The sequence below is a fragment of the Chelon labrosus genome (assembly GCF_963514085.1).
Source record: "Chelon labrosus genome assembly, chromosome: 11".
Lineage (NCBI taxonomy): Eukaryota > Metazoa > Chordata > Actinopteri > Mugiliformes > Mugilidae > Chelon > Chelon labrosus.
Window position 1 is genome coordinate 21,664,389 of NC_140344.1, and position 14,408 is coordinate 21,678,796.

Consider the following 14,408-nt stretch of genomic DNA (forward strand, 5'->3'; position numbering starts at 1 on the left):
GGCGAAGATTTACTACCTACGATATGTGACATTTTAATCCTTTTCCAAAATGCATTAGAGACACTTGGAAGGAAAGCCCTGTAATTTCTTTTCTGTTTCTTTCACATCTGCTTTTATAACAAACAAATCCTGTGCCTTGTGTCACCCTGCAGGAACATCGCTTCTTCTTCGACCCATTAGAGTCCAGAGTTGTTGCAACACATTCAGCAGCACAGATTTTATTTTTGGATCATCACACACTTGAAATTTGGCACTTTTAATATATTTAACAAAACCATAAAAAATGAAAATATTCTATTACTTTACGTGTTCAAAAATAAGATAAATTACATTCATTTTATCAGCATTTGACAGATGGGAAACTCAGTATAGATAAATAAATAAATAGCAAAAACCTGTTTTTAAACCATTGATAAAGTCTACGTGACTGGCTGAAATGTCCTGTGTTCCACTAAACTATGCGACAGATTTCGGAGTTCGGCTGCAGAGTGAACCTGCTTGTATCCCAGCAGAGCCAGAGTGTCGTTGCACAGATTCTGAACCGTTCTCACAATGTCGAAGCCCAGACGGAGCCTCCAGCTTTCTGCTGTCGCCCTGGAGTCCCTGGTGGTGGAGTATCTGTAGTTCCACTCAGATGGCGACGACGCATTACTGTTGGTGTTCTTTGCAATCCACATCCTCACCCTGTCCTCCATCTCCAGCCCCACAAACCTGTATATCTCAGTCGCCTTGTCCTTTGGGTTCAACGCCAAGTCCTCGTACCGCACCAGCAGGTAGCGTCCGCGCAGCCAAGCCGGTCTCCGCAGTCCTGTTTCCACAGAGGCTGCCATGTCCTTACAGGTGCTCGTGATCTGCGACAGGTCCACGTATCGAGGCTGCCGCCCTGTTGCGTTCCATATTTTCCAAGCGCGAAACTGATCGGAAAACGCCATCATGCGTGAGGCGAGGATGGCTCTGGGGTCTCTCACCAGGTGGATGATCTTCACGTCCAGACGTGGATCTTCTGTCAGAGTGCGCAGGTCCCCAACCTCAGGGACCCGCACGGTCTTTATGGCCACATGTCTTCTTGACAGACATGACATAGAGGCTAGGGTGAGATTCAGGGCCCCACACTTCTTAGGACACCAGGTTTCATCAGGCGGCTCAGGGGCCGCTGCATCCACCCCGTCCGAGCACACGGGAGGGGAACAGAGGGCATGACTGGAGCTTCGGCGGAAGAAGGAGCTTGTGACGTGGTCCTGGGGCTCGGGGCGGATGTAGCTCTCCATGAAGTGAAGATCACACGTGTACAGATTGAGGAGCAGGTCCCTGTATGCTCCCAGCAGGGCCCGGCGGTCCAGGGTGCGGCGCAGCCTGCTGCTGGAATTGGTGAAGGCTTGCTGGACGTGGTAGAGCGGTTCAAACACATAGAAGATCTCGGGATGCTGGTTGAGGAGCTGCCCAGTGAAGGAGGAACCACTGCGCGTGGTGGCAAACAGCAGGATGTGCTTCCGAGGTGACTCGATTGGCGCCCAGCTGTCATCACACAAGGATCTCCACCTGGAGTCTTGAGGAAAGAAAATAAGTTTTATACTGTGTTAATCATTCAACACGATACCGACGTCATTTTCATAACTTTTCCTTAAGATATCCCTCTGTTAAAACAAGAGTTATTTCACTCATTTCAAAAGAAAGATTTCAGCTCCCTAAAGAGAGATTTAGTCCAGGAGAACTACTGAACCGAGCCAATAAAGTGTAAATAATTTAGGGGGAGAACATGCTTGAGTAGTTGCTTGTCTGCTGGTGGTTACCGAGGGGTTTATGAAATGGCGGATCTCCAAAAATAGCACAAATAGCTAACGTGTAATTACCGCTGATGAGGAGTTGATTGCAAAAGGGATCCTACTTTTGTACACAGGCAGGAGCTCATTGCTACATCTGTGCTCCGAGCGGGGATTAATGGAGATAAATTGGAGAATCATTGCGAAACGGATCACGCGTATTTCGTTCGCCTGTCCTCTCCGCTTGTAGGGAATTCCCTCGTTCAGTGATCTGCTTTCCCTTTTGTTTTGCGTCAGTGGAGCCGCGGCCTGATTCTCGATGCTCTTTCTTCCTCTTACTGAATTTCTGCCCATTAGGTTTTCTTTCAAACGGCTAAAATATAAACAATATTATCAGCCAAGCGTTGAGGGCACGTCTGTGTATGTCGGCTGGTGCTGTTAACCAAAACTACTGCAGCAACAGATTTTATATTAAAGTTATTTTTGCATTAAATATAATATATGATTTTGTACGGAATGTGGGACACTCTCAAGAGGCCAACAGGTAATACCTCGGTGGAATCTGCTCTGGCAGCGGTAGGCTCCCTGACAGGGTCCAGACAGCGAGTCCCTCAGGGTCCGGATGGCCGTGTACTGGACCCCTAGAGACGCACAGACCAGCAGCAGCACCGTCTTCCAGGAGCACTCCATCCTCCCCCCACCTCTGGCTCTACATCCTTCACGCTGTTGCCGCCGGGCGAAGGAAAAGAGGCACACACACACACAGAATGAGATTTCATTTTGATGCTTTTTTTTTTTTTCCCAACTTCATACATATGCAGCTTCCACACATTTACGCCCGCAGGTTGCCACTGAGCTCTGAGAAGCTCGAGCCGGAGCAGTTGGCAATCTTGCTCAAGGGCGCTTCAGCAGTAAAAGGTGTACAGCACATGTCATTAAGTTTTCTAACCCAGATTTCACCCTGCCAGTTCATAATTCGTCCCTTGAACAGCGGTTTCTACTAAAGTAATTTTAGCAAAATGTGCTGGTTTGCTAAGAGAACTTATACCACCTTGTATCAGCAACATGAAACAACAGCCAGTTAGCTTAACTTAGCATTGAACTGCTATTTAATGTATTGTACTGAAGAAAAACCACCCTGCACAAAAGCTTGGCTAACTCAGTATTTTTACAAGAATAATCGCCTTCTTCCGTACTACTCACACCGACAAGCCTGGCATCATGCGGTGCAAAATTTGCGGGGAGGCAATGGGCACTTGTAACCCTCAATGGTCACCATGGCTACGTAGCGGATGAGGAGGCATTGCCAACCAATCTTTTGGCTTCTTAAAATGACTGCTTTAAGATTTAGAAGCTGCAGCTGGAACAGGGACCAACACGCGTTGGGCTATACAACTTTACCATATGTGTGTCTGGACTGTTGCCCCAGAGGAGAGCGGTCAGTGTGTTTATTAGATTAATTTATTCATTCATTCATGGGTCTGCTGGAGCCTATCCCAGCTGTCATCGGGTGAAAGGCGGGGCACACCCTGGACAGGTCACCAGTCCATCGTAGGGCTAGCACAGAGACAGACAACCATCCACACTCACACCTACGACCAATTTAGAATCACCAATTAACCTAATGACCATGTCTTTGGATGGTGGGAGGAAGCCGGAGTACCCAGAGAGAACCCACGCAGACACAGGTAGAACATGCAAACTCCACACAGAAAGGCCCAGTCGGTCCATGGATTCGAACCATCAGTGCTAACTGGATTAATTTAGCGTCCTGTAATTATTCTGTCCCGCTAAATGTGGCCACCAGTTCGGTAGATGAGCCACTCGAATGTGCGTGTTGCCATCTTCATTTCTGGCATGAAACAACAGCACCGTGAAATTTACACACTACACAAGAAAGTACAGCGTCTTCACATAGTACTACATTAAAGGGTACTACTATGAGTATTCAAAGTGACTACTAACTATTTTTTTAAGGGTGCGCCTTGAAATCTATTAGCAAAAACAGAATATAATATTCATAATAATGTTGTTGTTAGTGAGTAATCGCCTGAAATTAATAATTGTGTTTTCGTAACCTTAGAATAAGCCCTTATATCAACATAGGGAACAGGTTTTTCATGTTTCTTTTGCGTTTTTAGCCACTATAAAGGTTCTTCTGTGCGTACTTGGTTTCAGTGCATGCAGCTAAATCCTACACACTGGTCCTTTGACCACACATATGCAGCGTCCTCCCAAAAAAGCATTCTTGACTCGGAAAGAAAACAGACAACACACCTTTTAGCAAAAGCAGCTTAAATGCTTTGAATAAACAATTTGAAGGTTCAGGATTTGCTCACTGAAAGATCCACAGATTTATTCTGCAGAAAAACACAACTCAAAAGTCGGAGCCTCGCTGGGAAATGGACGCAGCGATCTCCCTGCCCACAATAGCTGCACTATTTGGGATGCCGCATGCACTGTTGCATAATTGCATATCATCTGTGCTTCCCCTCTCTTTTGGGTAATTAAGCCTCTAAGCGCAGCAGAGAGCTACATACCCAGATAAATATAGCTGTCTTCACATAGATGAGCAGGGAAGTTTCCTTTGTACACTACTGAGTTCTTTGCCACTGGGCATGAAAGAGCAAAAGGAGATGTGATTTTTCCAAACAGGTTTAGGAAAAAAAAAAAAAAGAAATCTGCTGCCATCCGTTCCTCCTATATGCTGTTGGTAAGTAATCACACAAGATCTCTGGGCGCAAACCGTCTCTCCATCACTCAAAATGGCTGCGCGGCGGCAATCATCATCAAAACCCCAGGTAAATATACATCATATTACAGACGAAAATAAATACTCCCTTCCTGTTTTCTTCCTCACCCTCTTTCTGTCACCCCATCTCTCTCCCTCTCTCTCTCTCTCCAGTCTGCCTCTTGTTCATTAATGATGTTTATGTGTCCCTGGCAGACTCATATCCTCAGGAATGTATCACACTGAGCTTTTGATGTTCCATTAATCACAAACAGCGCCAACCCAAAGACGTTTACTCTGTGGGTGAGGGGAAAAGAAATCGAGCTGACATCATGAGCCATTCTGTTTGAGTACAGCTAAAAACGGCAGAATGAACTCATCGGGGGGAGAAACTTTACTTCTTACTCTGCAAGTTGCAGACAGGATGACAGAAACAGGGACACTGTGTTGTTTGTCTCTTGTTTCAGAGCGACTTCAAAGCTGTGTCTCAGTTTGCTGAAGGACAGGAGAGAGAAAGAGAGAGAGAGAGGGGAGAAGACAGAGAAATATAACGACTGTGCGAATGACTGTAGATGATGAGAAACTTTCACCAAACTTTTAACCGGGTCTGACACTTATAAATATAATATAAATATTAATAAAGGAACTATGTGAGTGTGAGAGTCCTCTCATCCATAGCCCGACGTGCAGCTACTGCACAGCTGGCTGACCAAGACACATCATACAATATCTCAGCGACAGGTTTTGTTTTCCTCTCTGGTTACGATCAGGGCTCAGAGCTCCTCTCCCTGCTGCCCTCTGGAGAATGAAGACAGATGCTTCACCGGATTAAAGCAATTTGATTTGCAAGTCCATGGTTTATAACTCCTCCCGCATCGGGACTCACACCAGGAATAATAGACGCTCTGTCAACAGCTGGAAGGGGACTGCAGGCTACAGAGGGTCTCAGCTCTTGTATTCCTCAAACAATAACAGCGCTTACACGGGATAAAAACCTCAGGGACGGGATAAGCCAAAGACTACACCGTGTGCTGCATATTCCTCCGGCAGGTCTGAGTTGTAAATTCAGTGAGCACATGCGTTACTGCTGCTGAGATAACACGGCTAGCAGCAGCAGTGTTGGAAGCAGAGAAGGTAATTGCCTCTGTGGAAAACAAAGGCAACAAATGAGGTTAGAAGTTAGTGATGAGGGTGGGACTGAGGGATTTGGGATGCGAGTGATTGAAGGATGTGACAGTGGCAAAGATTTTTCTATTAAGGCGCCTCGGTGTGCTCACAGATCCTCTGAGTAGGGATGTTTACTGGCAGCGGCAGAGGATCAATCCTGGAGGAAAAAAAACAAAAAACAGAGAGTTGAGCAGCAGCAGCGGCAGCACCAGGAAGAGTTTCAGGTCTCTTGTTGGTCTTTCTCGCCTCTGTTCTTCTTCTTCCTCTATCTCTCCCTACACCACAACCTGCACACATTCACACAGACAGAGAGAGAGAGAGCCACAGGCGGAGAGCAGAGCACCGCAGCGCTCAGAGGAGATGCATCTGACCCCGGGCTACAGAGGAGCTCCTCTGATAGGAGAAAAGATGAGTCTTGTCCTACATGATCCCTCCAGCATGCAAACACACATACACACACACAGAAAGAAAAGGCACTGGGAGGAAAGGAAGGAATAATGAAGAAAAAGGTCAACACTTCATCAGATCCTCTCCATGATGAATACAGTTTTTCCTTTAAGGGATGCTGGCCTCTAGGTTTCCTGGTTCGCTTAAAAACGATGCAAACAAAAAGAAAGAGGGAGAGGGATCGATGCAGGTTGATTAAGTCTGAAATAGAAACAACAACAAAAAGAACTGTGCAAATAAATAGTAGTTGAGTCCCCTAAAGATAAAATATATACATTAGGAGTTATAAGAAACCACTATCTATCTACACATGTTTGAGTGGTTGTGATGGAAAGGCTCAATTCACATCTGAAAACACTTAAAACACAAGGGCTGTGATTGGATGCTGTTATAAACTCTGGATATCTGGAGTTATGATTTGATAGACAGGTCGTGCATTTTTCTTTTCTTAATGAATAAACAGATTTGCAACAAAACAAGAGTGGAGTATTGTAGTAAAACCGCATCTCATAAAGTAAAAAGAGGACACGATAAACTCACCATTGTGCAGCTCAGACACACTTTCAGTCGTCATGTGGACTAATCGTTGCTGTATTTTTTCCTCTTTTTTGCATTTCTATTAATTTCCTCTCCATCATCTACGTTCTGTCACATTTCGTTCTCGGCGCGTAAAAGCACAACAGACGGGAAAAAAATAATAGCTCCCTTACCATTAGCGGTCTTGATCCGATACTATTTCTCCGGCCGGTCCAGTTCCGCACGCTGCATTTGTAAAAGTGTGTGTGTGTGTTTGTGTGTGTGCGGGAGAGAGAGAGAGATTCGGTGGGACCGAGCGCCGGCGTCCAGAGCCAAACTGGATTCAGAGCTGGAGATGCGCCACGGATGGAGAGCGGCGAGAGGCTGAGCGAGGAGGCATGTCTCATCCCTCCAGAGACCACACAGGCTACTGGAGCTGAGTCTCTAGATTGGATGCAAGATTGCCTTGCCGTGCATTACGCTTTGATGCCGTAGGGTACGTTTCATTACGTCTTGGAAAGGCAAGGGGGCTGTAACCTGCGCGGTGAGACACCACTCACTAAAATGTGACAGTGCTTCTGTCTCCATCTGTCTTGTAATGGGTTTGCACGCAGGACCAGATATCCCCCATATTTCAAGGAGGCAAACTTCATCAGCTCCAGTCAGGCATCAACAATCACCTCGGCATCCCACCAGAGTGTCAGTCGTGCTTCTGTGCCACTCTCTCTGCAGGGATTCCCACCATCCCCTGTATGGAGCTCTGCGCGCACACACAAACACACGGCTCCCGAGAGATTCCCGTGACACAATGACCTCCATTTTTCCTCATTCCAGTGAAGATGACTGCCATCATCAGATGTTACCCACTCCTCACTCTGTTGCCGACCCCCTGCTGTGGAAGGATGGGTACCATATCATTACCCCCGGGGGGTTACTGTGGGGTCAGGTTTAGCCAGTGACGGCTCCATTACTCCTGGGAATGGGGGGTGGATTCTGTTTGCCGTCTTTCAGATTCATCTCCCAGTCATGCCGGCTGAAAGGTGTCTTTATGGAGATTCACAGAGAGATTGGAGAAATAATATATCGGTTTCTGCTGCAGTTCATTCCTTTTCCATAAAGTCTTCTTTTGCATGCATCTTTTACTTTCTATTTGTTGTTCCAAGTTGTTTTCCCTCGTCCAAGCTGAGCTTAAATGTTTCAGGCAGTATAATTCACCAAAGCAGAGGCAATCAGAAATTATTGCAGAAATGGAAACCGGAGGGGCTGGAAATCTACCTACGCAGACGCAGAACAAGCATTTCTGGTGCTTCAGAGCTGAGGCACATTACCAGTCAAAGGTTTTGCTGCTCAAAGGACAACAAGCTGGCAGGAACTCCTTGTGAGTGATACAAGGGTGGCCCGTCCTCTGTTCTCTGCTCTGATCCCTCCCTCCGCCTGCCTACAGCATCGATTCCCCGGCGCTGAGCCGCCGAACGCCCCCACAGCTTCTTAGCGAGATTTGAAACAGGCTATAAGAAAAAGTACAATTTTCTGCGAGCTAAAAAACTGAATCCTCCAGAGGCCTCCCCATTTAGCTATGCCCACACTTGTTCCTCACCACACGCAAAGAGCACAGAATCAGATAACCGATGTACACTCGCATTAAAGATTCAGAGTGCCTTACATTTTCTCTCCTCTGTAAAGCTCAGGCTCTTAACAACTGTTTCAGCAATCTGCCTGCTTTCTTCTCCACATCTCTATGATTCGCCACCGTATCTGATCTTTGAAATGACAGCAGTATTTCATCTTAAATGGGATGGAAATGCTCAGTTGCAATCTATCGACTGTTAGGGGTAACCCCCGCGTTCTTGGCTCACTAACTGTGTTTTTCTGTATCTGGGCTCGCCTGGCTACTCCCCGCACCTTCCACTCCCCTTTTTAAAGACGCGATCCGTCAATCAGGTTATCCGTCAGTCATCTTGACGCGAGGGAAAGCAGGTCTCACGAAGTTTGCCTGGGGAGGGAAGCTTGTGCGTCTACACACTCCATCTCATTTGAGAGACTCTCATGCTGTAAGTGCAATAAGCAGGCGAAAAGAAATCTTATTTCACCCAGCAGAGACAGCTAAATTTAATTCAGCAAACAACCAACACAGGGCACACCGGCAGGCTTTCTCTATTTCTCACTAGTATTGCACAGGCAGCAACTATGAACTCCTCAACAAGTTATTATCTGACAGCACTACAGCTGAGAACCAAAATTATTTCATTTAAGGTAAAGTCTGACTTTTGGGAAATCAAAACCATGCCAAAGACACAGATCCAGCATAACATTATGACCACCTTCCCAATACTATGTAGGTCTCCCTTGTGACTCATCAGAGAACGGGCATGGGTCTTCTGATTGTGCCCTGTGGTGTCTCTGCAGCAGAATCTTGTTCATGGGGGCCTCTGCGTCCTACAGGTTGAGTGGAGGGGACTCTGTGGATCAGACTTGTTCCAGTGCATCCCAAAGACACTTGATCAGTTTGGGATCTAGTGAATTTGAAGGCCAGGTCAACACCTTGGCTGATTTTGTGTGTGTGCCTGTGTCAGGCTGCATCCTGCTGGGGATGGCTGCTGCCATCAAGGAGTGTCATTGCTATGGGGTGGGGGTGCCTGGTCTGGACTAGGTGGGTGGTACATGTCTAAGTAAGTATGAAAAGTGCCCAGCAGAACATTATATTGTCACAAGATGCCGAATGTTAACCTGACAAATATATTGTGTTTCGTCTTTGGAACATCATGTAGATAGACCTACTTGAAACCGTGGGGTACTTTCACACTGACCTCTGTTAAACTCAAATCTTCAGCTTCCTTCAGTACAGAGATGGATTCTGGTGGGAGACTGGATGCAATCAGTATCTTTTACAGTTTTATTTCAGGGAGAGAGATGGTGAGAGACTCCTGCTGTGTCTCTGACTTTCACAGAGAATTTGCAATACTTACTCAGGTTCATCTAAACAGTGGAAGTGCAAGGTTCAACTGTACCATACATGGAATTGTTTTTCACTTGACATGGTTAATAGTTGTTAATCAAGTCCTCTTATCTCATCTGTCCTGACATTCATGGTACATGCATGGAAGCCAGCGCACATTCCAAGCGTACCCTCTCTGCAGGTTCCCACAGAACAATGCTTATCTCAAAGAGAATATAAAGGATATATGAGATCATATAGGTTATTAGTACATTTCCATTACACCCCATAAGATTTTGTTACCTTTGGATAAAGCTAGGCTAGCTGTTTTCCCATTTCATGTAAAGCTGCGCTAACCTGTGTTAAGTTTCTTAAGTGACCAATCTTTTAATCTAAAAAATAAGCTTGATTCCAAAACACATTTTTTTTCCTATCTTTTCCAATATATCTGAAGTTTTTTCTTTGCATAATCTTTCTTGACTTTTAATGGGAGGTTATGATTGAATTCAACTGTGCTGACCCCAATCAGACCCAGAGACTGAGTCGGTGTGATTGCTTGTTATCCCGAAGCTCACAAAACCCCTGACCCGGCTCGCCTCAGTTGTCTTCCTGCTGTCCTGTCCAGTGAGCCGTTTAGAGAGATGAGGATCATCTGGCATAAATTTGTCTCACTCCAGCCGACGATCCCATAACAGGCTGCTTTAGTATGAAGACTCCAAAAAATTACAGACGGAGCAGGCCGTCTTTATAAACCGAAGCTTTCATCCAACATTTACCCAGCCGCGGCGCCCACACCCCGCTCGCCAATTTTGCAAGGCCTCGTTTATTAAATTTAGGTGGGACGGGGATGCAAGCCGAGGTGCTTCTCCGCCGAGTGACACACACACAGGATGATGAGAGGAGGGAAGAATGTGGGACATGAGGGATGAGAGAGACCGGGAGAGAGCGATTACAGCGGAGGGGAGGCGAGGAAGAGCAGGAGGTGGAACAGGAAAGTTTACACACACCATCTGTGCATCAAAGGCGTGGCTGCACTGGCGTGTGTTCACAATCCTCGTCTGTGTGATTGTTTTTGAACGAGAGGTCTCTTGAATATAGATGGTCTCATTTTCACTTTCCCGTCTAGCGAGCGAGCTCTCCCGATTTTTTATTATTTTATTTTTTTTACTTCGGCTTTAATCTAACAGTATCTGCACATGACTGAACAAGCTGCTGTTTTGTTGTTGAACCCTGCTGTGTGCAACAAAAAAAAAAAAAAAACAACCTCGGCTTCAGAGCAGAGACTTGTAATTATCTGCCGTATGGATGTACAGCACAACGCCATTCAATGAAATTAAAAGTTTTCTCCTGCCACCCATCAAGACTTTCACAGAAGACTCCTGCGCGTCCTACATTCCAGAAGAGCCAATTAAATAACTTCTTGCCTAACATGTTGTGTAACCCTTTTATCACAGGAGACAAAATGTTTCCTTACGCGGTGCATAACACGGCGCAATATATCGATTATAAGCATCCCACAATGAGTGGAGCAATTACTGGAGGGGATTAGAAAAACCAGAATGATTACCGTGATGCTTCTTCCACCCTCTGACAGTTTCATCACATGAAGGAGCTGAACTTTTACAATCTGACAGAGAGCGAGTATCACAACAACTCAGCCTCACGCCCACTACTTTCTAGGTTATAGACTTCAAATCAAATCTACTGAAAACCTCTGAGACTTCAGAGGGGGAAGTCGGCTTTATTGAGGGCGTTTGATTGGTCCTAGCCTCGCTTGGATTGCCCCCTCTGAAAATAACATACATAAATTCCTGCGTGGCTGAGATCCAGCCAGACACCGCCGCATGTCTGGGTAGGGAACAGACTGCCATTAGGAAAGCCCCAAGTGGCTCGTCTCCTTCCTGTCTCTAACATTTATTTTATTTATTTTTTTTTTTTTACCTGTTTTTTGGACTCAAAGGCTTCCCTCTGAAAGCATTCTCCCCCAGCACTCTCAGTGTAAAACCAGCCCATCAGCAATGCTCTCTGGTGCATAATTGGCGCCATTAGCACGAAAGCATCACACGCTCTCAGACACCTTGGCTAGACAGCAGCAATAGCATGGTACCCTGCTCTCTCTCTCTTTTTCTCTCTCTCTGTCTCCCTCTCTTTCACTTTCTCTTTATCCCACCAACTGTTTCACACTCACAGGGCTCGCAGCCATCACATTTGTGGGAGTAATGGGCCTGGCAAATTACAGCAGATCGGGCCCCAGCAGGCTCAGCCCGGCAGCCGCCAGGGAGCGTCGAGCAGACGTGCCGATTCCACTGAACATGGCCTCTTGGTCGGACAGAAAGAGCTGCCGTGGGTGGGTATGGTGGGCTGAGGGGCGGTCGGGCGGAGGGAGGAGGGAACATGCGATCGTTGCTGAGAGATGTGGAGCTGCGTGAGCGCATGTGCGTTTGAGAGGCAGAAATTTTCAGATAATCTCGAAATTGGGAGTCTGGTCACACGTCTCAGTGTGTTCTGCAGAAGTTGGACGAGCCCAAGTGAGCACAAGAGACTCTAAGTAACAACTTGTCTAAACACAATTTCCTGCCTGATTTCATTGATTATTTTATTTTTTTCAAACTTTAGTTTTGCTCCGTCACCGCGATGGCTCTGTTTGCCTGAACACGCAGAGCAGAGACAGCCATGCACTTGCAGCTCAAGTACGCCCTCCCACACACACAGATGGTCTGAGAGATGCCTCGGCAATTAAGCTGATCCATTTAAAGTCTCTCACTGTAACAAGCTGTAGGAAGCCCACTGCCAGATCTCGGTGTTCTCTGAGGCGTGCCGAATCCTCGGCGCTCCGTCGGGCCTCTCGGGGCCTTTCTGTGTGACCGAGCCTTTTCTTAATTACACCTGAGAGCACCGAACAGCTGCTCCTCTTTCACATCTGTGTCTCCATCAGTCAACCCGGCAGAGAGGCGTATGTGAAGAAAACTGGAGGACTTTCTTTCCCTTCGCGTCCTTTCCTTCTCGTTTATCTGTTTCCTATGTGCTTCACACGCGGAAACGAACTACACAGCTTTTCAGTCTGCCAGCAAACATTGCTCACTTTCTCCTGAGGGAGCATCCGTCATCTCGAGTGACATTGAAAACAAACGATGAGGTTCTGTGCAAAAGGTTCAAATTCTTCTCTGTTTTTCTTTTTCATCATAGCCCCAATACTACAATTTTTCGATGTATTTTTAACACTTTGTCTCCCAGCTCACAGTTTTACAACCCTTAGATGAGGTACTTTTATTAAAAATGCATCCAATGTGAGAAAAGAGCGTCGAGAGGGAAATCAAGAATAGGCAAGGCTTCTGAATGACATGGAGGTTGAAATAATACCAGACGAACAGAAAACTTCACAGACAGGTGAACAGTTGGTTTAAGATTTGATCCACCTGCGGAATTAAGAGCATAATTGGAATCAGATTTAAATACAGTACTCCAGCTTGGCAAATATTTCCAAACAGGAAGCATATTTTTTTCTTTGCATGTGCTGGCACCGCTGTGAAGCATAAATATTTATCAGAGTTCCAAAAGGTTAAGCGTGTGGGAGTAATAGAATCTGGCTGCGGAAAATATTACTGAAGCACGACGTATACGGATTGTTTTCAAGAAAGCTTTCACCGAAATTCACAGTTTCTCTGGCTCACTGTGCAAATATCAGCACAGCGCATGATTAAAAAATATAACGTGGGTTTATTTAGAGCAGGATGCTTCTGTGCGGCACTGGAAACAACAAGTGTAAAGAAAAAACAAAATTCGAGTGTAATCCTGAATGTACCAAGGCGGCTGACACAGTTTCAACATATAGCCAGCTTGAGAGGTGTTGATGTGATTTTCTCACCTGCACAGTCCGCTTTAGAGGAGGAGGCTGCATCTCACAGGGGAAAAATACACAAAATCCTTCTGTTCTGTCACATAAACACTGCAGCTTGTTGCTGTTTCACTTGTTGCGTTTCAGGCATTTTGGAGAACAGACTGTGCTTTGACCTCTGCATGGCGAGAGCATAGACTGTATACATATGGATGGAGAAGCAGCTCCACACAAGTGAAGCCAAAGCAAGTAGAGCTCCCCCTGGTGGCTAACTGCAGTATAGGTCATAAGCTCCACCTCCTCCATATTAGAGGATGGGACCTGGGCCAAACGAAAACACCAAAATACACAAAATAAACAAATAAATACATTTTTTCAAGGATGGTTTCTGTCATTTTAGGATGCAACATAATGGTATTTTTTAAATAAGCTGATTTGTTTTTTAACTGGCAGCGAGATGCAAGATGGATACCCGCCTTCACATCTGTTAACTTCACTAATAAAGACTTTAACTTAATTGAGGCACAGAAGTTTATGGCAGAGAAGATGTGAGGGAGAAGGATGGAGGGATGAGATGGTAGATGGATGATGGTAGATGAACCCAGGAGAGGGGGGGTCGTAAGGAAGCTTCAGCTACTTGTCCCCCAAGTTCCTGTTGAGAAAGGTGGAAGAGGAAGAAAAGAAAAGCGATGGGGAGGGTGGGGGTTGAGAAGTGAGACGACCAGAGGGGGAGAAGGTTAGGGCACACCTTTACAGATAGGCACGAACACGAGATTTAATAGGGGGAGCGGCTCTCCTGGCTGCGACTTAACGTGGTTTGCTTATGGTGCACATGTGCACGAACACAAACAGCGTTTTGCATTTTGTGCCGAGTTCTGTGATAAGCAAACCAGTTGCTCGCCGCACCTTTCTGTAATAACATTATTATGTTGTAAAGTGTGCTCATTTGTGCTTATGTTGCTGAGGTTTTTTTCCTGGTCACACACTGTACTCCCCCAGAGGAGTGTAGTCTGGGAG

The 14,408-nt window shown here is 46.0% G+C and overlaps 1 protein-coding gene across 1 annotated transcript; it reads right to left on the reverse strand.

The window, feature by feature from the left end:
* Positions 1 to 419: 419 nt before the first annotated feature.
* On the reverse strand, positions 420 to 2,522 carry LOC311496137 (carbohydrate sulfotransferase 1; the record flags this gene model as incomplete). The annotated part of the gene is made up of 2 exons (XM_084555903.1): positions 2,312 to 2,522; positions 420 to 1,546 (listed from the first exon to the last, which is right to left on the reverse strand). The coding sequence occupies exons 1-2, from the start codon at positions 2,448 to 2,450 to the stop codon at positions 420 to 422; spliced, it is 1,266 nt and encodes a 421-aa protein (XP_084412029.1). The 5' UTR covers positions 2,451 to 2,522.
* Between the last annotated feature and the right edge of the window lie 11,886 nt (positions 2,523 to 14,408).